General features: G+C 66.6%; 9 protein-coding genes across 9 annotated transcripts; 6 read left to right on the top strand and 3 right to left on the bottom strand.

The window, feature by feature from the left end:
- Positions 1–545: 545 nt before the first annotated feature.
- RHOBADRAFT_56375 (uncharacterized protein) lies at positions 546–2,649 on the top strand (the record flags this gene model as incomplete). Its single annotated transcript, XM_018418315.1, has 4 exons — positions 546–2,139; positions 2,204–2,257; positions 2,342–2,412; positions 2,482–2,649. 4 exons carry the CDS (start codon positions 546–548, stop codon positions 2,647–2,649), a joined length of 1,887 nt encoding a protein of 628 aa, XP_018267803.1.
- Positions 2,650–2,821: 172 nt separating this feature from the next.
- Positions 2,822–5,275, bottom strand: RHOBADRAFT_67027 (glycoside hydrolase family 13 protein). The gene is made up of 7 exons (XM_018419157.1): positions 4,866–5,275; positions 4,582–4,778; positions 4,358–4,462; positions 3,532–4,132; positions 3,359–3,457; positions 3,176–3,288; positions 2,822–3,033 (listed from the first exon to the last, which is right to left on the bottom strand). The coding sequence occupies exons 1-7, from the start codon at positions 5,254–5,256 to the stop codon at positions 2,947–2,949; spliced, it is 1,593 nt and encodes a 530-aa protein (XP_018267802.1). The 5' UTR covers positions 5,257–5,275; the 3' UTR covers positions 2,822–2,946.
- Positions 5,276–6,507: 1,232 nt separating this feature from the next.
- Positions 6,508–7,249, top strand: RHOBADRAFT_1199 (uncharacterized protein; the record flags this gene model as incomplete). Its single annotated transcript, XM_018412074.1, has 4 exons — positions 6,508–6,560; positions 6,705–6,781; positions 6,852–7,024; positions 7,175–7,249. Coding segments are annotated over 4 exons (378 nt in total), but the record flags the coding sequence as incomplete, so codon positions are not given.
- Positions 7,250–7,433: 184 nt separating this feature from the next.
- On the bottom strand, positions 7,434–8,650 carry RHOBADRAFT_56372 (uncharacterized protein; the record flags this gene model as incomplete). The annotated part of the gene is made up of 4 exons (XM_018418314.1): positions 7,434–7,965; positions 8,045–8,095; positions 8,165–8,371; positions 8,517–8,650. The coding sequence occupies 4 exons, from the start codon at positions 8,648–8,650 to the stop codon at positions 7,608–7,610; spliced, it is 750 nt and encodes a 249-aa protein (XP_018267800.1). The 3' UTR covers positions 7,434–7,607.
- Positions 8,651–9,098: 448 nt separating this feature from the next.
- On the bottom strand, positions 9,099–11,808 carry RHOBADRAFT_56371 (uncharacterized protein; the record flags this gene model as incomplete). Its single annotated transcript, XM_018418313.1, has 6 exons — positions 9,099–10,575; positions 10,641–10,782; positions 10,839–10,948; positions 11,008–11,037; positions 11,111–11,233; positions 11,314–11,808. 6 exons carry the CDS (start codon positions 11,806–11,808, stop codon positions 9,124–9,126), a joined length of 2,352 nt encoding a protein of 783 aa, XP_018267799.1. The 3' UTR covers positions 9,099–9,123.
- A 733-nt stretch (positions 11,809–12,541) lies between these two features.
- RHOBADRAFT_18939 (uncharacterized protein) lies at positions 12,542–13,408 on the top strand (the record flags this gene model as incomplete). The annotated part of the gene is made up of 3 exons (XM_018412460.1): positions 12,542–12,657; positions 12,736–13,084; positions 13,217–13,408. The coding sequence occupies 3 exons, from the start codon at positions 12,542–12,544 to the stop codon at positions 13,406–13,408; spliced, it is 657 nt and encodes a 218-aa protein (XP_018267798.1).
- Positions 13,409–14,850: 1,442 nt separating this feature from the next.
- Positions 14,851–16,831, top strand: RHOBADRAFT_56369 (uncharacterized protein; the record flags this gene model as incomplete). Its single annotated transcript, XM_018418312.1, has 5 exons — positions 14,851–15,072; positions 15,161–15,660; positions 15,741–16,299; positions 16,397–16,647; positions 16,725–16,831. 5 exons carry the CDS (start codon positions 14,851–14,853, stop codon positions 16,792–16,794), a joined length of 1,602 nt encoding a protein of 533 aa, XP_018267797.1. The 3' UTR covers positions 16,795–16,831.
- Positions 16,832–17,200: 369 nt separating this feature from the next.
- On the top strand, positions 17,201–19,239 carry RHOBADRAFT_30660 (uncharacterized protein). The gene is made up of 9 exons (XM_018412916.1): positions 17,201–17,267; positions 17,391–17,453; positions 17,564–17,691; positions 17,762–17,777; positions 17,840–17,908; positions 17,980–18,044; positions 18,118–18,341; positions 18,473–18,643; positions 18,757–19,239. The coding sequence occupies exons 1-9, from the start codon at positions 17,259–17,261 to the stop codon at positions 19,104–19,106; spliced, it is 1,095 nt and encodes a 364-aa protein (XP_018267796.1). The 5' UTR covers positions 17,201–17,258; the 3' UTR covers positions 19,107–19,239.
- A 399-nt stretch (positions 19,240–19,638) lies between these two features.
- On the top strand, positions 19,639–22,725 carry RHOBADRAFT_47450 (uncharacterized protein; the record flags this gene model as incomplete). The annotated part of the gene is made up of 16 exons (XM_018414987.1): positions 19,639–19,711; positions 19,792–19,899; positions 19,971–20,404; positions 20,469–20,536; positions 20,604–20,634; positions 20,741–20,833; positions 20,904–21,087; positions 21,158–21,234; positions 21,296–21,398; positions 21,458–21,491; positions 21,548–21,576; positions 21,646–21,759; positions 21,874–21,888; positions 21,950–22,145; positions 22,209–22,455; positions 22,549–22,725. 16 exons carry the CDS (start codon positions 19,639–19,641, stop codon positions 22,723–22,725), a joined length of 1,983 nt encoding a protein of 660 aa, XP_018267795.1.
- Positions 22,726–22,756: the final 31 nt, after the last annotated feature.

Below are 22,756 nucleotides of genomic sequence, written 5' to 3'. Positions count from 1 at the left end.
GAGTTGACGAGGGCAGGGGTCTGGCGACGAGGGGGCGCTCCTGCAGTGTTCTGCTGACCTTTCTGCACATCTCTGTCGCCTCGCAGGAGCTCTCGAGGTGCGTTTCTCGCCTCTCTCGACCCTCTCGTCCTCCTTCGTCGCACTCACTCTCACCCTTCTCGCTCGGTCACAAACACTTTCGGCCGGCCGAGGGCTCGTGTCGCCGACAACTCCAAGTCAGGCGGACGGCAAGTCTCCTGTCCGGCACTTGCGCGTGGCCACGATCGCGCTGACTTGGCTCGCCCTTTCTGCTCCTCCCCCTCGCTCTTCTTCCCCATCCTCTCTCCCTCGTCACACTTCCCGCCGGCCGCGCAGAGAGTATCCTGGCGACGCTCGGCAACCCTCGACAGCATCCTCGCGACCGTTCCCTCGTCCTCGCCTCGCCGTCCTCGACCTCGCCTCGCTCTTCTCGCTCGCCGCCGCACCAGCTCCTCGACCCTCGCCAACCCCGCCATCCTCTCTCCGTACCCCCTTCCTGCTCGCCTGCGCTACGTCCGACCACGCCGATGTCGACTCGCTGGTCCGCCCTCCTCTCGTCGAGTCGCCCGTCGACCACCGCCATCCCTCCCTCGCACAGCCGCGCGAGCCCGCCGCCGCCCCAATCGCTTCCTCGCGCCCTCCACCACTTCTCGGAGCGCGACCACGTGCCCGGCCAAGCGTCCGCGGACTCTCCGGGCCCGTCCTCGGACTCGCCGGTCCGCTCGGCGAGGGCCGCTCTGAGCACGCAGCCGCAGCTCTGGTCGGCCTCGACGGCGCTGCCGTGGCTCGAGACGAGCGAGGACGGCATCGAGGGCGGTACGATCGAGCGCGCCGTGTCGATGGGCGGGGCGGGGGCGAGGAGGGCCGTGCGCACCTCGTACGGCGCCGCGAGCGAGGTCAGCGCTCGTGCCGGGTCCGGCTACACGTTCGAGCCGCCGCTCGACCAGCACCACGCCGACGACGGTCGTTCTGCGGCGCAGGAGGGCGTCGACATGCGCCAGCAGGAGGAGCCGGCGGGCTCCGACATCGGCGGCGAGTTCACGTTCGGGTTCGACTCGCCCGTCCTCGTCGCTACCCGCGCCGTCGACGAGCACGGCTACGACCTCGCCAGCCCCGACTCGCACATCGCCTACTCGCCCGCCGAGCGCCTCGAGCCCGTGTCGCCCATCTCGCCCCTGTCGGGCGGCGTCGAGCAGGGTCGTCCGCTCGGCGGATCGTACTTCCCGAGCCAGGCCGACTACGCCGTCCCGCCGCCGTCGTCGCTGTACGAGGGCCCAGCCTCGGCGCCGACCTACACGCACGACAGCTACTACCCCGGCGCCGCGAGCTACCCGCCCTCGTTCGCCGCCGCGCCCGTGCCGCTCTCGATGGCGGCGTACCAGTCGTTCGCCTACGCGCAGACGAGCGCATCGAGCGAGCACTACGTCAGCGCGACCGCGTACGACGACGGCGATGACGGCACGTCGGGCTTCCATGGCTTTGCGCCGCCGCCACCGCCTTCCTCGTCGTCGGCGTTTCACCCGATGCAGCACCGCCGCATCTCGACTGGCGGCATCTTCCCGCATTTCTACTCGCCGCCGTCGCACACCACCTCGACGTACCGCTACGTGCGCGCGCCGTCGCCGCCGCGCTCGCCGGCGTCGCTCCTCGCCGCCAACGTCCCGTTCGTCGGCCCGACGAGCCCGCGTTCCGGCCTCAAGCCTGAGCTCGACGACGCCGACCTGCCGTCGCCGCCGCCGCCGGTCCCGGACGAGTCGCTCTACGGCTCGCCGATGAGCGCGTCGTCGTTCGGCAGCGGCGGCCTGAGCGCGTGGTCGTTCGGCGGCTCGCCCTCGGGCGACTCGGGCGCCGACGGTCAGCCCTCGTCGTCCTCGGCGTCTGGCCCCGCCAGCCGCCGCATCTCGAGGGCGCCCGACGACCTCGACCCGGACTACGAGCCGTCGTCGCCGCCGCCGTCCTCCTCGCTCGCGGCGCACCCCAAGCTCCACAGCAGCTCGGCCGCCCGCCCGATCTCGCCCATCACGGGCAAGCCGGTCAAGAAGATCTCGAAGCGTGGCTGGCCGCCCAAGGACGCTCACAAGCGCGTCTTTGTCTGCGAGTTTGAGGGCTGTACCAAGAAGTGTGCGTCCCCAAGCTCTCTTTTCCCCTTCCTGGAACATGCCTGACCCTCTCTCGCTCTCGACAGTCGGTCGACCTTCGGCTCGCGACACGCACATGCGCTCTCACACCGGCGTCAAGCGTGCGTCCTCGCCTCCTCCTTCCTCTCGGCGGGACCTTCCCAAGTGACACTTTTCCACTTTTCGCGTCCTCGACGCCCTCGCAGCCTTCACTTGCCCGATCCCGACCTGCGCACGCAGCTTCGGCGTCTTCAGCAACCTCAAGCGCCACATGATCGTGCGTCCTACCTCTCCCCCTTCCTCTGCGAGAATCCTCGACGTGACCCTTCACCGCCTCTCGCCGCAGGTCCACCCGACCGTCGACTTCCGCCAGGTCAACGTCCACGACCTGCCGCACATGCGCTTCGTCCAAGACCGGCCTGGGTCCGTCCCGACGCCCGACGGCGGCCGGCTCGAGTGGATCGAGGACGAGGACGACGAGGTGCCGCAGCAGGAGGGAGCGATGCAGGAGTGAGCGGCGGTTGAGTGAGCTTGGGCGCGCTGTATAGTCTCTCTCTCTCTCTCTCGCAAGCTTGACTCGCACGGATAGACCCTCCCTGACCCTCTTTGACGTACTTGGTCCCCTCTCCTCTCCTCGTCTTTGTCCTTGGCTCTCTCTTCCTCTCTCGTAGCACCTCCTTAGTCTTCTGCATGTTGACCATATGCCCTTGTGTCATTGTGACGGATGCCCGAGATAAAAGAAAAGTCTACTGCGGTGGTATCGCTCGAGCCCCTTCTCCTCGCTCGCCCGCTCGCCCGCTCGCCCTCTCGCTCACTTGGCGAACGCCTCCTTGCCGCGAGCATCCTTCTTGGTCCAGATGGACACGCTCTGCTCCGGGCAGCCGAACGTCGCCCAGCCCTGCGAGAGCGCGTGCGGGAAGTGTGAGCGGGAGGCGCTCGAGGAGAGAGGAAACGGGAGGGGCGACGAGGGAGAGCGGCGACGAGAGGAGAGGAAGGAGGGGAGGAAGAGAGGGGCGAGAGGAAGAGAAAGAGGGACGCACGTCGTCCTCGATGGTGACCTCGCCCTGGAACCAGCCGAGGAGGTCGACCCAGACCTCGCCCTTGTGCTTGTCGCCGCCCTCGAGCTGCATGCGCTTCTCGCCCGGTGCGGTACCTGCTCGTCGACGGAGAAGGAGGGTCAGGTACGGGGCGACAGGACAGGTCGAGAGAGGAGGACGACGCACCATTGCAGACGACGACGGCGCAGCCGTCGTGCTCGTCGTCGCCCTCGCGAACCCAGCCGACGCAGTTGGCGTGGTCCCAGTAGTCGCGGGTCTCGCCGTCTGTGGCGCAACAAGGAGTACAGGCGTCAGGAACGAGTCGAGGAGGATGAGAAAGAGGAACGAGGGCAACGCACAGGCGAACCACTTGCGCGCCTTGACGATGTCGCCGAGCTGGGCGATCGGGTCGACGGGCGGCTCCGACTTGCAGCCCCACAGGTCGCCGGCAAAGATGCACGGGTAGCCGTCGCCGCGCAGGGTGATGAGCGAGTAGGCGAGCGGAGCGAACCAGGTGGCGACGGGCGCCTCGAGGGCCTGGGTCGGCTGCGTGTCGTGGTTGCAGACGAGGGTGACGGCGTCGACCGGGCGCGACTGGAGGAGGGTGCCGTCGAAGATCTGGCGCAGGTCGAAGCTCGGGCCCTGCTCGCCGGCCGAGTGGAAGTTGTTGTGGAGGCACGCGTCGAAGAGCGACATCTGCTCGGGGAACTTGTCGAGGTACGACTCGAGCGCCGGGAGCGCCATCTTCCAGAACTCGCCGACGCAGAACAGGTCCTCGTTGTCGAGGCGCTCGCGAACCTGCTTGACGAACTCGGCGACGAAGCCCTCATCGATGTGCTTGATGGCGTCGAACCGGAAGCCGGCGGCGCCCGTCTCCTTCATGATCCAGACGCCCCAGTTGATCAGGTCCTCGCGCACCGCCGGGTGCGAGTGATCAATGTCGGAGCCCATGAGGTAGTCCTGCAGGAGGCAGAACGAGGAGGGCGGACGAGGAGAAGGAGGAGGAATGGCCCGGCGCGGCGAGGCGAGGTGAACGGTCGACAGAATGGGCGAGACGAGGTGCGAGAGGTGGGACGAGACCGAGGGAAAGAGGAGGAGAAGGGGGCGGGGCAAAGGAGGGAAGGGGAGAAAACGGGTGATGGTCAGGATGCGGCTCGAGCGAGGGGAAGAGGGCGAGGGACGCACGTAGTTGCCCTCCTCCTTGTCGACAGCCTTGGCCCACGTCTTGCCCTCGCCCTGGATCTTGAAGATGCCGTTCTCCTGCGTCTTGTTGTCGTAGTCGACGCCGGTCTGCGAGAGGGAGAGAGCGAGGGGTCAGGACCTCGTCGCGGCGCGCTCCGACGTTTTCCCGCGCCGCAGCTCCCTCTGCTCGAGCGATACGACGACGGGAAGGAGGGGGCGGGACTCACGAAGTGAATGTGGCTCCACTTCATCTCGGACAGCTTGCGGCCGCGCTCGGTCTTCATGCGCGCGTCAAAGTCGAAGCCGGTCCAGCCCTCGATCTCGTACAGGTCGCTGATCTCCTTGTTGCGGTCGTGCTCGTCGACCTTGGTCGCGTGGAACTTCTCGGCGCGGTCGGCGCCCATCTTGTGGTTGAGGACGGCGTCTGCTCGAGGACGACGAGGAGGCGGACGGGGCGAGGGTCAGGTCGCGAACATCGGCGACGGGCTCAGGGGAGAGGACAGGGACGCACCGATGTAGACGACGATGCCGTTGTCCTTGAGCGCCTTGATGCAGCTGAGGAACTCGTCCTTGGTGCCCCACTTGGTCGCCTTGCCGCCCTTCTGCTCGAACTCGCCGAGGTCCCACAGGTCGTACGGCGAGTAGCCGACCGAGTCGGGAGTGTCGCACTTGGTCGGCGGCGGCATCCACACGGCCGTGATGCCCATCTCGCCGAGCTCCTTGGCCTTGGACTCCATGTCCTTGTAGTAGACGCCGCCGCCGGGCGTGTACCACTCGAAGCCCTGGAGCATCGTGTAGTTGGACGAGCCCTTCTTGTGGTCGCCCTTGCCGAGCGCGCGAGCGTTGGCACGCCAGTTCTCGGTGCGGTAGCGAGGAGCGGGAGGAGATTGGGGGACGGGCATGGCGGCGAGCGAGGTGGGGTGGCTGCGTGGGCGCGACCGTGTCAGTTGATCTTCTCTGTGCAGAGGGAACACAGCTGCACGCACCGACTTGTTGAGGGGAGAGAGGGAGAGAGGGAGAGGTGCGTGGAGGTGGGATCGGGAGCATTGCAGATCCTGCGCGTTACCACGCGGCGGGCCGCCGAGGGGAGACGTGGTCTCGACAAGCTGACGAGCGTCACAACGTAAGACAGCTCCGCAATCGGTAGAGCTGAAGAAGCGGGGGTCCGGGGAAAGGCGCGGCGGTGAATGCTCGCTCGTCCTCCTCCTGCGTCCGCGCCGACGCACGTGTGCTTCTCGAGACGCAGTCCATCGTCGTCGACGGTGCTCAGCATCGAGCGCGACCGGTCGCAGCTGCGCCGAGGCGAGCAAGGAGTGCTCCGGGAAGCGCTCGACCTTCCCAAACTCGCTCGGACCTCTCCTCGACTTCCTCCTTCTACCTCGCCTCGTCCGCTTACGACGGCTCCTGGCCGCGCTGCCGCTGCTGCCAGAGCTCAGACGCGCCAAGTAGCTCGCACGTCACGTGACCGCGACGATTTGCGCCGGTCCGCTCACGCCGAGACCGGCGCGCTCGTGGGCGCCGCCGTTCTCGCTCGTTCGGCTCTTTCCTGCTCTCCTTCGTCCCTTCTCGACACTCTAGCTCTACGCGCCCGCATGGACACTCAAGCTCAAGCAGACGCCCTCACTTTCGAGGCGTACGAAGCCCTGAGCCAGCGCGAGCGAGCACTGCGAGGACTCGCGTACGTCGAACCTTTCGCCGCCTCACCTTGTTCGACCGTGACAAGGACGCGAGCTCACTCGTCATCCTGCAGGTTCCACGGAGACCTCGACGACGTGCGCCCAAGCCGCCGTTCGTACCGAGCCGCACTGACCTCTTCTCCGTCCGCAGCAACTGACGGAGGACCGGGTCAAGGCGAGGGAGCTTTGTTACGTACGCGCGGCGTCTCTCTCGCGTCAGCGTGACGGTACACTGACTGAGCAGTTCCCGCAGGCCTACAACGTGCGTCGACACGACTCGCTCGACTCGGAGGTTCTCGTCGAGCTGCCTCCTCGACAACCTGGGTTGCTCACGGTTGGCCTTTGCGCACCCAGCACCACCCATGGCAGCCCTACTTCCCCGGCTATACGTTCGCCGACCAGTTCGGGCCCGAGAGCCGCCAGCAGCACCTCGCCGACCTGTTCCACCTTCCGCTCGAGCGCGTCAAGCAACTCGCTCTCGAGCCGCCGATCGCGTTCGACTACGGCTACAACACGACGTTCAAGGGCGAGTAAGTAAAGCGGTCCTCTGTCATTTGCGCCCTCCCTCTCGGCAGAGCTGGGTCGCCGGCGGGCGACGAGCGGAGCTGCAGGGGCTCGAGCGCTGACTCTTCTCGCCCCTCCTGCGCCTGCCCTCGCTCCTCCCGCACTCGCAGATTCTACGCCAACACTGGCTGCGTGTTCCTCGACGGAGCGGCGATCACGTTCGGCGAGCGCGTCGTCCTCGCACCGGGTGCGTCCGCGTCGGCTTCGACCTTCTCAACCGGCGCACTCTGACTAACGACCACCTCTTACTCGTCCAGGCGTCCACATCTACTGTGGCACCCACTCGGTCGATGTCGAGGAACGGCGAGCGGCCTACGACCGTGCGTACCCTGTCACGGTCGGCGACGACGTCTGGATCGGCGGCGGCGCAAAGATCCTCGGCGGCACGGTCATTGGCGACGGTGCGCCCGCCTTTCTCTCATCCTGTCCTGTTCGAGAGGAGACTGACGACTCGCTCGCGAGAACAGGTTGCACCGTCGCTGCAGGAGCCGTCGTACGTCGCTTCGTCCTGCGACTCTCCCTCTCTCGCGCTCTCTCTCTTTCTCACCTCACGCTCACTCGCTGAATCTCCCTCGTGCAGGTCAAGGGCACCTTTCCGCCGCACAGCGTCATCGCTGGCGTCCCAGCTCGCGTCATCCGCACGCTCGACCCGCCGGCGCCGTTCAACCGCGAGACGGGCGAGGGCGTCGCCAAGCCCGACGACGAGCGGCTGCGGCGTCCGCTTCGGGGCATGGAGGGGCGAGCGTCGGTGCCGCTCGAGGGAGCAGAGAAGGCGTAGCCATGGACGAAGAATCGAATCGCTTTCCTTTCAAGCAGATCTCGCTCGTGCGCGCTCGAGTCGACGAGAAAACGACGATGCAGGTTACCGAGAGACTATGTGAGAGAGAGTCGAAGATTAAGCTAGACATGTCGAGAGAGAGTGTCTGTGGGAGAGGAAAGGGACCGAGGTCGGGGAACCGGAAGACGACCTCCTCCATCTCCGCCGCCGACGAGCCATGCCGACCGTCTCCCGCTCAGACGAGAAGCGCCGCCGCACCGCCAACGAGCGCCATGGCGCCCGCAGCGACCTTGAGCGCGCCTGCGCCGCTCGACCCACCGGCCGACTGGCTCGCGGCCGGCGCCGAGCCGGACGCCGACGGCGAGCGGCTCGAGCTCGCGCCGTTGCTCGACGCCGCACTGCTCGAGGCTGTCGACGTCGTCGAGGCCGATGTGGCGGCCGAGTCGGACGCCGACGAGGCGGACGAGGCGCCGGCGCTCGTCGAGGAGGCGGTCGAGGGGGCCGTGGTTACGCCGTACTGCACGCCCAAGGCCTTGGCGGCGTCGATGACCGAGTGGCAGGCCGTATCGGACGTCTCGTCCGAGTTGACGCAGCTGCAAAGGTGCAGGAAGCGGTCAGTCTGCGGGTTCGCGACGCGAGGAGGCGAGAGTCTGCTCGGCGAGCCGGACGTACAAGATGGCGCCGAGGTAGCACGGCGAGTTGTCCTCGCCGATGTCGGCAAAGCTGTAGGAGGAGGATTGTCAGTAGCTGTCCTTAACGAGCGAACGCGCAGAGTGAGAGAGAGGGACGCACTAGAGCGTGTCCGAGTTGTTGGTGATCTGGTACTCGGCGCTCGGGCCCTGGCCCTGGAGCGTCCCTGCCGCGACGCGCTGCACGCCGCTGTCGAAGCCACCGGCGTAGGCGCACGGCTGGTCGGGCGAGACCTGGACGACGCGGTGGACGCCGCCGAGGAAGAGGAAGTCGATCGTGTTGGACGTCGTCTGGTCCGAGATGACGACCCTGCAGGCGAGCAGATTGTCAGCTATGCTGCTACAGCGGGAGATATAGAGCCCCGGCAAGAGTTGGCAGGGCTGGAGCTCGAGTCGGAAGTACCGAGCCGTGGCGGGCGGGGGCAGGAGGAGGGAGGAGGAGGAGGAGGACTCACCTCGAGGGATCAAAGCCCGCGTACGCCGGCTCTCCCGTCACCTCGCTCTTGCCCACGCCGACCGTGTAGGTGAACGCCGAGGCGAACGAGGCGCTGGCGGCGAGAGTGGCGACGAGGGTGGGGAAGGAGCGCATGGTCGAAGTGGCGAAGCTGTGGACGAGGGCGCGTCAGGTCTACGCGCAGACTGGCCGAGAAGAAGGCTAGGCACACGCACGAGCTGTGCGAGGCGGCTGTGGCGGCAGGTGAGAGCGCGTGAGTGGCTGAGAGGTGGGGACGACGACGAGGACTCACAGGACGTGGCGGGTCGTAGGGGCGTGCGAGAGAATGGAGCTGTACAGCTGTGTACCGAGTGCTCTGCTGGCGGTGCGCGGTGTAGCGGGCGAGAGAGGAGCAGGGTTGGACGACGGACCCTCGCTTCCGAGCCTGACACAATGCCAAGCTGGCTCGGCTCTCGCCTCTCGATTCTCCCTTTGCGAGTCTTGCACAGCAGTAACGACAGCTTGACGAGTCTGAGGGGTCGCAGGAGGAGACGCGCCAACATCGCTCGCGTAGACGGCTCTCGAGAATCGCGAGGCGCGAGCGGGCACGAGAGCCATGTACAGAACTGCTACTGCTTCGACGTAAAGATCAACGCGCCGTCCTTGTCGAGCAGCTCGAACGCCGGCCCGCCCGCCTCGCCGTGCGCGCGCAGGACAAACTTGTGCGCCGCGCGCTCGCCGTTGGTGCCGCTCGCCCAGCACGGGCCGCCGTCGCTGTACATGACAAAGTTGCCGTCGCCCTGGAACGCGAGCCAGGCGTTCTTGGGCGCAGGCTGGACGGGCGGGTTGGGCACGGCCCAGTGCACGTGCTCGGGCGCGGGCGACGTCGGCCCGTGCGGCGACGAGTGCAGGATGAGCTGCGACGTCTCGGGCGACAGGTACAGCCACGTCGGCTTGAACGACGCCGACGACGTCGACGACGTCGAGGTCGAGTCGGGGCGAGGAGGGATGGGCGGCGGACCCTCGCCGGGTCCGGGTCCGGGCGAGCGGCTCATGTTGGGGAAGGACGAGCCGACGTCGATGCCGCGCTGCTGGAGCGACTGGCCGATGTCGCGCACGAACCGGCCAAAGCCGTGGCTGTGCTGCTGCTTGGGAGCGTCGGGCCGCTGCGGCGCCGAGGAGGAAGGAGGAGGAGGAGCGACGCCGTCGTCGACGTCGTGCGGCTCGAGCGTGCCGCGCAGCTCGGGCGGCGCGACGGCGAGCCACTGCCCGGCGCGCAGCTCCCACCCGTCCTGCGACGACCACTCGTAGCTCGTCGAGTACACGAGGCCGAGGTCGCGGTGGCGGAGCTGGAGGTACGGCTGCTTGTTCTGGAGGATGAGGCGAGGGTGCGACGCCCACTTCTCGGGCGGCGTCGGCTCGGTCGGGTCGGGGAGCGACGGCGCAGGAGGAAGGTGCGCGAGGTACGGTGCGAGGTACGAGGTCGGGTCCCACAGCGTGTCGCCCTTGCCGCCGTGGCTCCGGACCGCGAGCGAGCCGTCGAGCGCAAAGTCGAGCTGCGGCTCATCGACGTCGTGCGCGCTCGTCGTCGACCCGCTCGACCACAGGACCTTGCCGCGGCCGTACTCGCCCTGGCCGAACTGGTCCGTGTCGCCCTCGACGCGGCGCAGGAGGAACTCGCCCCGGCGGCCGACCTCCCACCGGGCGCCCTTGAGCGCGATGCCGCCCTCGCCGGCTCGCGACATGCCGCGCACGTCGAGCGACACCTGGCCGCCCTCGTAGATGAGCTTGTCGCCGACCTCGGGCTCGATGCCGATGACCCACTGCAGGTCGCCCTCGACGAAATCGGGCTGCAGGACGTCGCAGTCGATGACGCGCCCGCGGTCGGGCCATTGGCGCACGAAGGCCGACGGCGGGGCCGTGATGAGGTTCGGGTAGAAGCGGTGCGTCGAGCCGGCGAACCGAGTACCGGGCACGACCGAGTTGCCCTGGATCGTAAAGTTCTTGGTGCCCGACAGCGTGATGCCGTAGCCGAACTGGCCCGGCCCAAAGTAATTGTGCAGGACGTGACCGCCGTAGACCTGCGTGAGAGGGAGACGAGTCAGTGAGGGGCCGCCTGCGCGAGAGAGAGGACGCGAGAGCTCACGAGCGTGTGACCTGGACCCCACGGGCTCCAGCTCGTCGGCCCGCACGCGATGCCGACACGAATGAAAGCGCCCTCGGTCTTCATCGTGTTGCCGATGACGCGCGTCTGCTCAAAGTTGCGGTCGAAAGGAAAGTCGTCGACCCTGCCCGAGGAGGACGAGGAAAGAGTCAGTACGAGACGACGACGAAGAGGGACGACGAGAGCGTGAGGACGCGCATGTTGATGGCTCCGAGGACGTTGCGGGTGCGAGCGATGATCGTGTTGTTCGAGCAGACGGTGCCGGGAGCGCAGAAGAGGACGATGGCGCCCTGCGAGGTCAAAGCGTCAGTTCCCGGACGACGACGGCGACGGGTCGAGCGAGACGCACATCGGTCGCGTCGATGACAGTGTTTCCAGTCTGTCGCATGCAGGAAGGATGTCAGGACCCGGCTCGAGAAAGTGAGAGATGGAGGAGGAAGAGAGGGACGCACGACGATCGAGTCCTTGCCGGCGATGCTGAGGCCGTCAGCCCAAGGTCCAGGAGCTTGCTGCCCGCACGGCCCGACGATGTTGTCGACGACTCGGCACCGTTGAGCAAAGTCGACGAGATGGACCTGTCGCGCGAGGGCAAGTCGTCATTCTCGCGCCGTGTGAAGGAAGGGAGGGAGGAGAGGAGGGAGGGACGACGACGCACGCCGGTCCAGCCGCGAGGGTCTTCGAGCCTGCAGCCCTCGAGGATCTGCTCCTGGGCCTGAGGCCCGCCCATGACGACGAGCGGCCCTCCTCCCTCGAGCCAGCCCATGCGGCCCTCGCGCTTCCACCGCTCCTTCTCATCGTCCGACGGCGCCTTTGGGCCCCACCCCCTGCAGCCGCGGAAGTGGATGCGTTTGACGGCGGTGCGGTCGAGGTTGATCATGCGCACGGCGACCGACTCGTTGTCGGCGCGCGTCTCGACGATGGCCTGGTCGCCGCTGTCGAACGAGGGGAAGCCGTGGGTTGCGATGGTGGTGCCCGGGTGGTGCAACTCGACCGACGAGTAGAAGGTGTAGAGGGTGCGGGGCACGAGAAAGACGGTCGTGCCCGGCCCGCCGGCCTGGAAGAGGTGCGAGATGGCTTGGGCGGCGTCCGTGTCGGGCCCGCCGGGGCCAGGGTGCGGCGGCGGGCGGAAGATGTGGACGGGCGGGGCCATGCTCGGTGTGCAGATGCGGCGCAGGCTGAGGAAGAGCGGCGGTGCGAGCGAGATGGCCGAGCGTGCGCGAGGCGAGAGGAGGCGGACCAGGGCGGAGAGGGGGAGAGTCGCTCTCGAGGGTGGAGCGGTGCGAGGGGTAGTGGTGGTGGTGGGAGGAGAGAGAGAGAGGCGGGATCCGCCTCGTCGCAGCGTCAACGAGGTGAGCTGCACCTGCCGAAACCGGGGAAGCTGGAGACGACGACGACGAGGAGGAGCCGGGTGTGTCTCCCTCTCCACGAGCCTCTACACCGACCAGCTGCACTCCAGAGCGGCGCCGCAGCCCACCATGAGCGGCGCACCAGGTCCCTCGCGCTCAAACGCCGCCCCGACCGCCAACCGCCCCACCGCCTCATCCTCATCAGTCGACCCATTCGCCAGCAACCCTCCTCGCCCCTCGCCAGCAGCAGCACCCTCGAGCGTCGCTCGCGGCAAGCAGCCTGCCCACACGGCCAGCGCCCCACCGGTTCAGCAGCAGGGTGCGAGGGTCGTCCAGCCGGGAGGAGCCACCGCACCAGCACGAGGACCAGCAGCGCCAGGCGCCGTGTCGGTTGGCGGGCCTGGTGGCGTCGTCAGGAGGCCGCCAGTGCTCAACTCGATCCTCGTCAACCCGCGCCAGGTGCGTCGCGCTCGAGCCACTCGGGTCCTCCCCTCCTCGTCCTTCTCCTCGGACGAGAGCTGACTCTCCACTGGCCTCATGCGCGCACAGAAGGGCAACCCGATCATCGAGCACATCCGCACCGTCGGGTGGGAGCTCGGCGACATCAAGTGCGACTACCAGGTCGGCAGAACGGCGGGCGTCCTCTTCCTCTCGTGCGTCCTCGTCCGCTTCTCGTCCTCCTCGTCCTCCTCCCGCTCGCCTCGACTCTGACCCCGTCGAGCCTCACACAGAATCCGCTACCACCTCCTCCACCCCGAGTACATCCACCAGCGCATCGCCGACCTCGGGCAGAACTACACCCTGCGCATCATCCTCGTCCAGTGCGACGCCGACAACCACACGGCCGCCATGAAGGAGCTCACCAAGATCGCCCTCGTCAACGGCTACACCCTCATGACGTGCTGGACGTCTCAAGAAGCCGGCCGGTACCTCGAGGCGTACAAACAGTTCGAGTCCAAGCCGCCCGACTTGATCCGCGAGCGCACCGACGCGAGCTACTCGGCCCACATGACGGCGGCGCTCACCGAGGTGCGCGGCGTCAACAAGACGGACGTGACGACGCTCATGTCGAGTCTCGGGGTGCGTCCCTCGTCCTCTTTCCCATCGTCCCTCCCCTCGTCGCGCGCCGTCGCGTCGCCGGAACTCCGCCGTCGCACATCTCTCTCTCTCTCTCGATCGCAAAACCTGACGGCTGCGTTGTTCGTCCCGCAGAGCTTCTCCAAGATCGTGACCGCGCCTGCCTCGCAGCTCTCGACGCTGCCCGGCCTCGGCGACAAAAAGGTGCGCCGCCTGCGCGAGGCGTTCACGGCGCCGTTCGTGCTGCACCCGGCAGGGGCCAAGCGGCGCAAGACGGTCGGCGAGGCGGAGAAGAGGGGCGAGGGCGGCGAGCAGGAGCTCAACTGAGGGCGCGGCGGCAGGGACGAGGGGAGGGTTCGACCGCAACGCTTTGCTTTCCACCCGCTTCCTCTTTCCTGTGCGGGCTCGAGAGGCTCTCAGCTTTCACTCTCTTGCACTCTCCGGCTGCTTGGCGCGCTGCCATAGCTGCAGAGATGCCGAGCGAGGAAGCCGCAGCAGCGCGTGCTCGACGCCTTGACCTCGCGAGCCTGGCTTCGGCTTCTCTCGCCAGGCACTCTTGCCGCTCACGGGCTTGGTTGTCGAGCTCTGCGTTTGCCGGAGAACAGCGATGGACAAAGGCGGACCCCGCAGCCTCCTGAGAGGAACACGCTGCGAGTCTGACAGCGTCGGCGAGGAAGCCGACCTCGCGCGCTGTACCGCTTTAGCCGGATCGAGGGCACAGCTTCCATTGTCGACGGGAGCCGGACAAGTGCGGCAAGCAGCGTGCCCGCGAAGCACTCAAGGCATGAGACGAGAGAGGAAGTCGGATTGGCTGAGAAGAGGCACGGCGGCCGCGCCGCCTCGAGAGCTCGGGAGGGCAGCGCAGGCCGCGCAAGGGTCGCTGCCGGTGCAGGTAAGGCTGCTCGCAGGCGCGCCGAAACTGTCCAGGCGACGGTGGGCGGCGGTGACGGCGCGGGGACGAGAGCGCGCACTTGATCAGCTCGCCTCTCTCTCTCCTCCTCACCACTCGCTCAAGAACCAGCTGCTGGTCGCTAGGCACGCTGCCAGCACAGCGCTGCGACCCCCGGCCGCACGGCCGTTATCAGCTCGGCGCCTCAGCCACGCTTCAAGCCACCACCTCCCTCTTGAGGCTCGTCCCGCCATCTCGCTCCGCCCCGTCCTGCCCCTCTCGCCTAATGCCTCGCCCGCCTGGGCTGATGGCGGCGCCCTCGATCATGGCTTGCTGCACCCTGCGCGTCAGCCGCCGGTGCTCTCGGTCTCTGCCAGGAGGGGCAAGCTGTCGCACCCATCTGCGGCCTTGAGCCGCAAGTGGGAGGCGACGAGGGCGCGGCGGTAATGCACTGAGGTGGGCACCCTCTCGAGGAAGAATGCGCGATGCTGGATGCGGCAGACACGCGAGGTCAAAGGTGCGCACGCATTCGGCCGACCCTTCCTTCGCCGAGCCGGTCAGTTCCCCCAGCTCACTCTTCGAGCACCGCGCGCTGCGCATCGCAGTGGCCCCGAGCGTGCCAGGTCCTTCTCGGTCGGCCGTCGTCCCTTTCCTCCCTTTCCCTCACTCCACACCGCCCTCGTGCACCCGCGACATCCCCCTCGCTCCATCGCCCCTCCCTCTCGGCACTGTCCTTCCACGCCTCGCGCGTTCCTCTATCTTCCGTCACCTGCACCTCGTCTCGTCCTCCTCGCCTCGGCCCGCTCGACTCGAGCCGCCTCGACTTCCTGCCCTCGCCTCGTCCACCTAAATCCACCGCGCCCGCACCACCACCTGCACGATGCGGTCCACCCTCTCGTTCTCGCTCTGCTCGGCCCTCCTCGCCGCAACCGCACCTCTCGGCGGCGCCGTCCCGACGCGCACCCCGCCTGCGGCCTCGTCGACCTCGTCCGCCGTACCGCCAGAGCAAGATGCCGCCGGCGGCATCAAGATCAGCCTGCACCGCCGCGGCAGCGCCGAGCTCCAGCAGGAGGACGGCTCGATCGACTTTGGCCGCTCTCACGTGCGTCCCACCTTCCTCGCCGACTTCACCCCTCGTGCCCCAAGCTGACCTTCCCAATCTCCCCCACGCCTTTCCCTCTCCCTCGCAGGCTCACCTCGCTCGCGCTCGCGCCAAGTACGTGCGCGGCCTCGAGAACTTTGAGCTCAACACGGGCGAGTCGCACTTCCTCGCGCCGTCGTTCGTCGACCCGACCCTCCTCCCCGGCGGCGGCGGCGGCCCCGACAGCCGCAAGGCGAACGAGACGCTCAAGCGCCGCGCCGCCTGGGGCGACTCGACCGAGGCGTCGCTCGACTGGGCCGGCGACGACGCCAAGCTCAAGAAGCGCGCCGTGAGCGGCGACAAAGTGTTCGGCGCCGGCTCGGGTCGGCTCCACGGCGTCCCTCCTCCTTCGCCGGCGTCGGCAGGCCCGATCGCCAACCGCCGCGCCCTCGAGAAGCGCGCCGTCTACAACCCCAAGGTCGTGTACAACCCCAAGAGCGGCACCAAGTCGGGCGCCGTCGCCCTCACCGATCACGACGGCACCCTGTACACTGGCGCGCTCTCGATCGGCACGCCCGCCAAGACGTTCATCATCGACTTTGACACTGGGTCCGTCTCTCTCTCCCTCTCTGTGTCTCAGGCCTGCTTCACGGGCGAGGAACTGACCTTGTTGCCCTCGTCGACAACAGCTCGTCCGACCTGTGGGTCCCCTCGTCGACCTGCACCTCGGCGGCGTGCAACCCGCACACCAAGTACGACCCGTCGGGCTCTACGACGAGCAAGGTCGTCGCCGGCAAGTCGCTGAGCGTCACGTACGGCGACGGCAGCTCGACGACGGGCGTCGTCTACACCGACACGGTCGCCATCTCGGGCCTCGCCGCGACGCAGCAGACGTTTGGCGTCGCGACGGCGCTCTCGAGCGACTTTGCCAACGACCCGTACGACGGCCTGATGGGCATGGGCTACCAGTCCATCTCGACGCTCGGCGCGTCGCCGCTGTTCCAGACGCTCGTCAGCCAGGGCAAGGTCGCGAGCGGCAAGTTCTCGTTCCACCTCGCCGACTCGGGCTCCGAGCTGTACCTCGGCGGCATGAACTCGGCCCTGTTTACCGCGTCGTCGACCAAGGCGTACCCGGTCGTCTCGCAGTCGTACTGGTTGCTCGCCGCCAAGGCCAACGTCGGCGGCTCGGCGGTCGGCTCGGTCGGCCAGTTCAACGCCATCATCGACACGGGCACGAGCGTCATCGTCGTGCGTCTCCCTCTCTCCCCCTCTCTCTCGCCGTGCCTCGTCCTCGACGTCGTCTCTGACCCTCTCTCCCCTTGCCCCCTCTCTCCCTCTCGTGCAGGCTCCTACTGCGTCGGCTCGCCAGTTCTGGGCCGCGGTCCCCAACTCGGGCGTGTACGGCTCGGGCTACTACACCTACCCGTGCGCGGCGGGGCCGTCCATCTCGTTCTCGTTCGGCCAGACGTTCGGCGAGCAGTGGGCCATCTCGCCCGAGTCGCTCAACCTCGGCAAGGTCTCGTCCGGCAGCGACCGCTGCGTCGGCGCCATCGTCGGCGCCGACATTGGCATCAACGCCTGGATCCTCGGAGCCTCGTGCGTCGAACTTTCCCACCCCTCGTCCCTACCGACCTTCCCAAACTGACTTGCCCTCTCCCCCTCCCTCCTCTCAGCTTCCTCGAGAACGTCTACTCGACTTTCGACGTCTCGTCCAACACCGTCTCGTTCTCGGACCTCGCATGAGCTGGCCTCGCGCGCTGTCCCCCCTTCGACTTTCTTCTCCCTCGCCGTTTCCCGTCGTTCCCCTCGCAGTCGTTTAATCCCGCACCTCTCGCATCCTGTTGTCAACCCTCGTTTAGTATCCTCTCGATGCAGCCCCTGTGAATAGCGACTCTCGTTCTCTCGCCGACCCGTCATTTCCCTCGCTCGCCCGCGCACGGCTCGCCTCGAGAGAGTTTCGCTGAGGGCGAGGAGGGCAGCGTGTCCGAGGGAGTGGGCGACATCGTCCGAGGGGATGCAAGGGCGCTAAACAAGGGCACGGTGACGCGGTGCGACCAAGAGTGGAGGCGGATCCGTCGGTCGGAGACGTGGGGACGAGCCGTCGCGCGAGCAGGCCCGACGGTTCAGCCGCCTCGCGCTGTCGCTCAGTCGCTCTTGTCTCCCCTTGTGCACTTCTACAGCACTCTCTCGACACACACTCGCGCACCATGGTCAAGGTGAGCACCGCGCTGTCCTGCCTGCCGCCTCGTCGTCGCCGTCCTCCCCACTTCCCCGCAACCCTTCTCCCTCGTCGCACGGCGCAGAACACGGTGCTGACGACTGTTCCCCGTGTGCAACAGGTTCTCGCTATCCTGTACGACGGCGGCAAGCACGCAGAGGAGCAGCCGAAGCTGCTCGGAACGGTGCGTTGGACTCTCTCGTTCCGGGTGCTGCGAGGCGACCTTCCTCGCGCCCGACGGCGCCGAGTACTTCGAGAATGCATCACTGACACTTCTCGCACCTCGCTGCACAGACCGAGAACGCGCTCGGAATGAGGCCGTACTGCGAGAAGAACGGCATCGAGCTGGTCGTCACGAGCGACAAGGAGGGCCCGGATTCCGAGTTCAACAAGCACATCGTCGACGCCGACGTCCTCATCACGTGCGTCGACCTTCCTCTCGCTCGGACGAGGAGCGTGCACTGACCCTACATCGTCGTACCCGCCGTGCAGGACCCCGTTCCACCCTGTCCGTCCTCGTCTCGTCTCGCCTTTCTCCCACTGCCTCTGACCGAGTCATTCCGATGACAGGGCTACCTTACGCGCGAGCTCATCGCGACGGCCAAGAACCTCAAGCTCGCCATCACTGCCGGCGTCGGCGTGAGTCTCGACTTCTCCTTGAGAAGGTCCTCCAGGCGACCCAACACTGACAAGCTCTTCTGGTCCTGCAGAGTGACCATGTCGACCTGAACGCCGCCAACGAGCGCAAGATCACTGTCGCCGAGGTGACTGGCAGGTGCGTCCCTCGCTCGGCCTCGGCATCGTTCTCGACGAGCCGGAGCTTACTTCCCGTCTCTCCTCTCCTGCAGCAACGTCGTCTCGGTCGCCGAGCACGTCATCATGACCATCCTCGTCCTCGTCCGCAACTTTGTGCCCGCGCACGAGCAGATCAAGGCCGGCGACTGGGAGGTCGCCGCCGTCGCCAAGGGCGAGTACGACCTCGAGGGCAAGGTGGTCGGCACGCTCGGTGCCGGCCGCATCGGCTTCCGTGTTCTGCAGCGCCTCAAGCCGTTCGACTGCAAGGAGCTCCTGTGTACGTCTTGCGTCCGCTCCTTTCTTCCCCTCCCCCGAACTCGGTCAACTCGAGCTTCTCTTCCACTCGTCGAGCTGCCTCAGCTCCCTCGGTTCCTCGCTCCGTAAAGTCGACTGACACTCCTTCCGCAGACTACGACTACAACTCGTTGCCCGAGGACGCCGCCAAGGAGGTTGGCGTTCGCCGTGTCGAGGACCTCAAGGACTTCCTGTCGCAGTGCGACGTCGTCACGCTCAACTGCCCGCTCCACGAGGGTACCAAGGGCATCATCAACAAGGAGACGATCTCGTACATGAAGGACGGTGCGTCCTTGCCTTTCGCCTACCGTCGTCTCGGGCGTGCACGAGCCCCTCGTCCCTCGAAGGAGGACACGCTCTGACACTCTCCCTCTCTCTTCCGTCCCCCTTGCCTGCAGGCGCGTGGCTCGTCAACACGGCTCGTGGTGCCCTGTGCGTCGCAGAAGACGTCGCCGAGGCGGTCAACTCGGGCAAGCTGTCGGGCTACGGCGGCGACGTGTGGCCCAAGCAGCCGGCGCCCGCCGACCACTGCTGGCGCACGATGGCCAACCCGCTCACCAAGGGCGGCAACGCCATGGTGCCGCACATGTCGGGCACGTCGCTCGACGCCCAGATCCGGTACGCCAACGGCGCGATCAAGATCCTCGACAACTGGCGCAACGGCGTGCCGCAGACGCAGAGCGACCTCATCACCGAGAACGGCGAGTACGCGACGCTCTCGTACGGACAGCGCACGGGCAAGAAGTGAGGAGGCGACGCGCAACGAGGGCAAGAGGAGTCGGGCGGTCGGCGGCTTTGACGTGTCCAAGCGGTCGACGCCTTCCTCAGCCTGACTTGATCGACGAAGTGAAATGACCAGCAGTACCAGCTTCATCTCTCGAGTATACAGAGAGTGCAAGGCGAGTACGAGCTACGAGAGCGTTGAGCCGGCGTTCGCAAGTGCCTTCTCAAGTTGATCCGCCTCGCTCTAGGACCTCGCACGGCAGCGTTCCCTTGCTTTCTCTCGTCATATACTCAGTGCAGCCTTCGAAAGAGTCTGCCTATCGACCTCAGCCTGCATCTTTCGCGCAAAAGAATTCCACGGACTCCACGGAAGCTTCCCCGCTCTCTTCGATTGATCCTCGTCAGCGCGACTGTGCTTGCTGCGGCACTCGCTGTTCGCTCGTCTGCGTGCTCCACTCGCACCAGCTCTCAGCACTCGACAAGCTCGAGTCGCGGTCCACCGCCAACCGTCCTCGCCCGCCCCGTCGAGCCTGCTCCTCCCGCCTCGTTCGCCCACCATGCCCGACCGTGGCAGCCAGATCTCGTTCGGCAGCGACATCGAGGCCCCGCTGCTCGCTCGTGTCCATGGCGGTGCGTCCCTTGCGTCTCTCTCTTCCTTTCGCAGAGACCTGAGCTGAACCTCTCCCCCCTTCCCCTCCCCTCCTCCGCAGAGCGCAACAAGAAGCACCAGCACGAGTTCCATCCCAAGACGGTCACGCGCGTCGTGACGAGGATCGAGGCCTTGATCCTTGAGCTCCTCCCTATCCAGGTCGACCTCGGTACGCCCGCTCTCTCGCATAACCTCTCGCGCGCAGCCAGAGCTCACGCCCGCCTGCCCACCCGTCCGCAGATGAGCTTCAGTCGCCGACCTCGTCCATCCTCACCAAGGACGTCGTCGAGGCCTTCAGCGAGCTCGCCGGCGACTTCTCGCCGTGCATGCCGTTCGCCCTCCTCGAGGCGCGCCGCTACTTCGCCTACCAGCAGCGCATCAACCCGTCCGACAGCGACGAGAACGCCGGCCGCAAGCTCGCCTGCGAGGCTATCGCGCGCAAGATCGTCGCCCGCACGCCCATCGCCGACCAGTACTCGCTCCTGTCCAAGCGCTTCACCGTCATCGAGAGCGACGGCGACGAGTCGCTCCCGCTCTCGGCGCTCGAGTCGGCAGTCGATCAGCACGCCACCTTCTTCCTAAGCTCCAACGAGGCGCAGCGTTGCGTCTTTGCGCTGTGGAAGGGCCTCCTCGTCCAGCAACAGACGGACGACGGCAACATCGAGTACCAGCTCGTGCGCCCCCCTTTTCGCCCTTTCTCCTCGAACCAGCCGGCCCTGACTCGAACTTCTCCCACAGTTCAAGCCTGGCGCAGACGAGCAGGGCTTCCTCGCCCATTTCAGCCCCGACCGCATCGCCGTACCGAGGTCCGTCCTCGCCCCCCCCCCCCTTCTCTCGGATCTGCCTCGCGACTGACACGCCGCTTGCCTGCAGGTACCAGTTCGTCATTCGCGTCGCGTTCTGGGTACTGTTCGTCGTCTGCTACACGGCAAGTCGCGCTCGTCGTGGTCGAGTACTCCTGCGCGAGGCCGGGACTGACCTTTTTCCTTCTCTTTCTCTCTCTCTCGCAGATCGCCATCCAGACGCCCGAGCGCGGGTTCAGCACCGAGGACACGATTCTTTATGTGCAACTGCTCGGGTACCTCCTCGAGGACATCGTCAAGGTGCGTCCCTGCCCTCTTTCTTCGACTCGGCTCGAGAGCAGGTCTGACCTCTCTTTGCCGAACCCTGCAGGTCTACAAGATCGGGTGGTGGGCCTGCATCAGCTTCTGGCAGATCGTCAATCTGCTCATCTATCTCCTGGCCGGCGTCGCCTTCGTGTACCGCTGCTTCGACCTCGGCACGCTCAACGAGGAGAAGCAGGCCCATTATCGCATGCTCGCCTTCCAGTGGCTCTCGGTCGCCGCGCCTCTCGTCTGTGCGTCCTCGTCTCCCTCTCTCTGCGAGCCTGAGCGGCCGAGACTGACACCCTGTCGCGCCGACTACAGGGACCAAGCTCCTCTCGACGCTCGACCCTCTTCACTTCTTCTCGGTCATGCTCTACGTCGTGTGGCGCATGCTCAAGGTGCGTCCTCGACTCTCTGTCGCTGTCGAGGAGCCGGCACTGACTCGTCTCGAGCGTGCAGGAATCGGCCGTCTTCTGCGCCCTCTTAGCCGTCTTCGCCATCGGCTTCGGCCAGGCTCTGACCGGCCTCGACGTCGCCGACGAGAAGCGCGACTCGACTAAAGGTGCATCTCGTCCGTCTTTGGGCTCGAGAAGCAGAGACTGACCTGGTGCGCGCCTGCAGCCGTCATCAACTCGCTCCTCCAAGCCTTCCTCGGGTGCGCACGTCGTCAGCTTCCTTTCGGATCCTCTCACTAACGCCCTGTGCCTACAGTTCACCCGACTTTTCCATGTACGACGATAGTGCGTGTCGTCGCCTCCCTCCCGCTCCTCTCCCTGTCGCGAGCCGACCTGACCGTTTTTCGACCACAGCGGACGACAATGCCGTCAATTCCTACCCGTTCGGCCTCATCCTCTACTACGTCTGGTCGGTGGCGACGCTGGTCATCCTGCTCAACGTCCTCGTCGCCCTTTTCTCCTCATCCTGTGCGTCCACCTCGCCCTCTCTCGCCTTCTTCTTCTCCCTTCCGCCTCGCCCCTCCCTCTCGCCTCAGCCTGGTCATGGACCTCGGTACTGACGCTCTGGACTGTCCCTTGCAGATCAGGAGTCGGTCGGTACGCTGCTCGTCCTCCCCGTCTCCCTTGCGGCCGTCGTCTCACCTCGCCTTTCCTGCAGACGAGTCCGAGCCGACCTATCTCGCCGCCTTTGCGGGTCGCACGGTGTCGTCGGTGCGCGCACCCGACTCGTACGTCTACCCGGCGCCGTTCAACCTCGTCGAGCTCTTCATCCTCCCGCTCGAGTGGATCGTGTCCAAGAAGACCTACGCCCGGATCAACCGGGTCCTCATGAGCTTCCTCTTCTTCCTCCCTTTGTGCGTCCCTCTCCCTTACTCTCTCCTCGTCGACCTGGCCCTGACGAACGTCTACCCGTGCAGGTGCTCGATCGCGCTCTTCGAGACGCACATCTCGCCGCTCAAGAAGCAGGACCTGCACGCCCTCCTCGAGGAGCCCGACGACTTCCAGGAGCCCGAGGAGGACCCCGAGCCGTACCGCAACGCGTCCGAGGACGACGCCGACTCGGGCGAGCCCGAGGGCATGGAGATCTCGCGCGTCAGCTTTGCCGACCTCAAGAAGCGCCTGCCGAGCCTCGAGCGCAGCGTCGAGGGCGAGATTCTCTTCCAGGTGCGCTCTCTTTCTCTCTCTCTCTCTCTCTCTCTCTCTTTGCAGACGTCGACCTGCACGAGCGCGCAACTGACAAGCCCCCTCATCGTCCAGGTCCTCGACCTCAAGTCGCAGCTCGCCGCCCTGCGCGCCGAGATCGCCGAGCTTCGCGAGGAGAAGGGCAAGGCCAAGGAGCTCGAGCGCGAGTCGGACGACCTGAAGGAGGCGGCAAAGGCCGAGAAGATCGACATGGGCGAGGGCGAGCAGGTCAAGGGCGACAAGGCCAAGTGAGCGCTCGGCCCTCCTTTTTCTGCGGCTCTCG

The sequence above is a fragment of the Rhodotorula graminis genome (genome assembly GCF_001329695.1).
Source record: "Rhodotorula graminis WP1 unplaced genomic scaffold RHOBAscaffold_19, whole genome shotgun sequence".
NCBI classification, from domain to species: Eukaryota; Fungi; Basidiomycota; class Microbotryomycetes; order Sporidiobolales; family Sporidiobolaceae; genus Rhodotorula; species Rhodotorula graminis.
The sequence above is the reverse complement of the archived record's forward strand: the minus strand, read 5'-3'. Positions and strand labels throughout refer to the sequence as shown.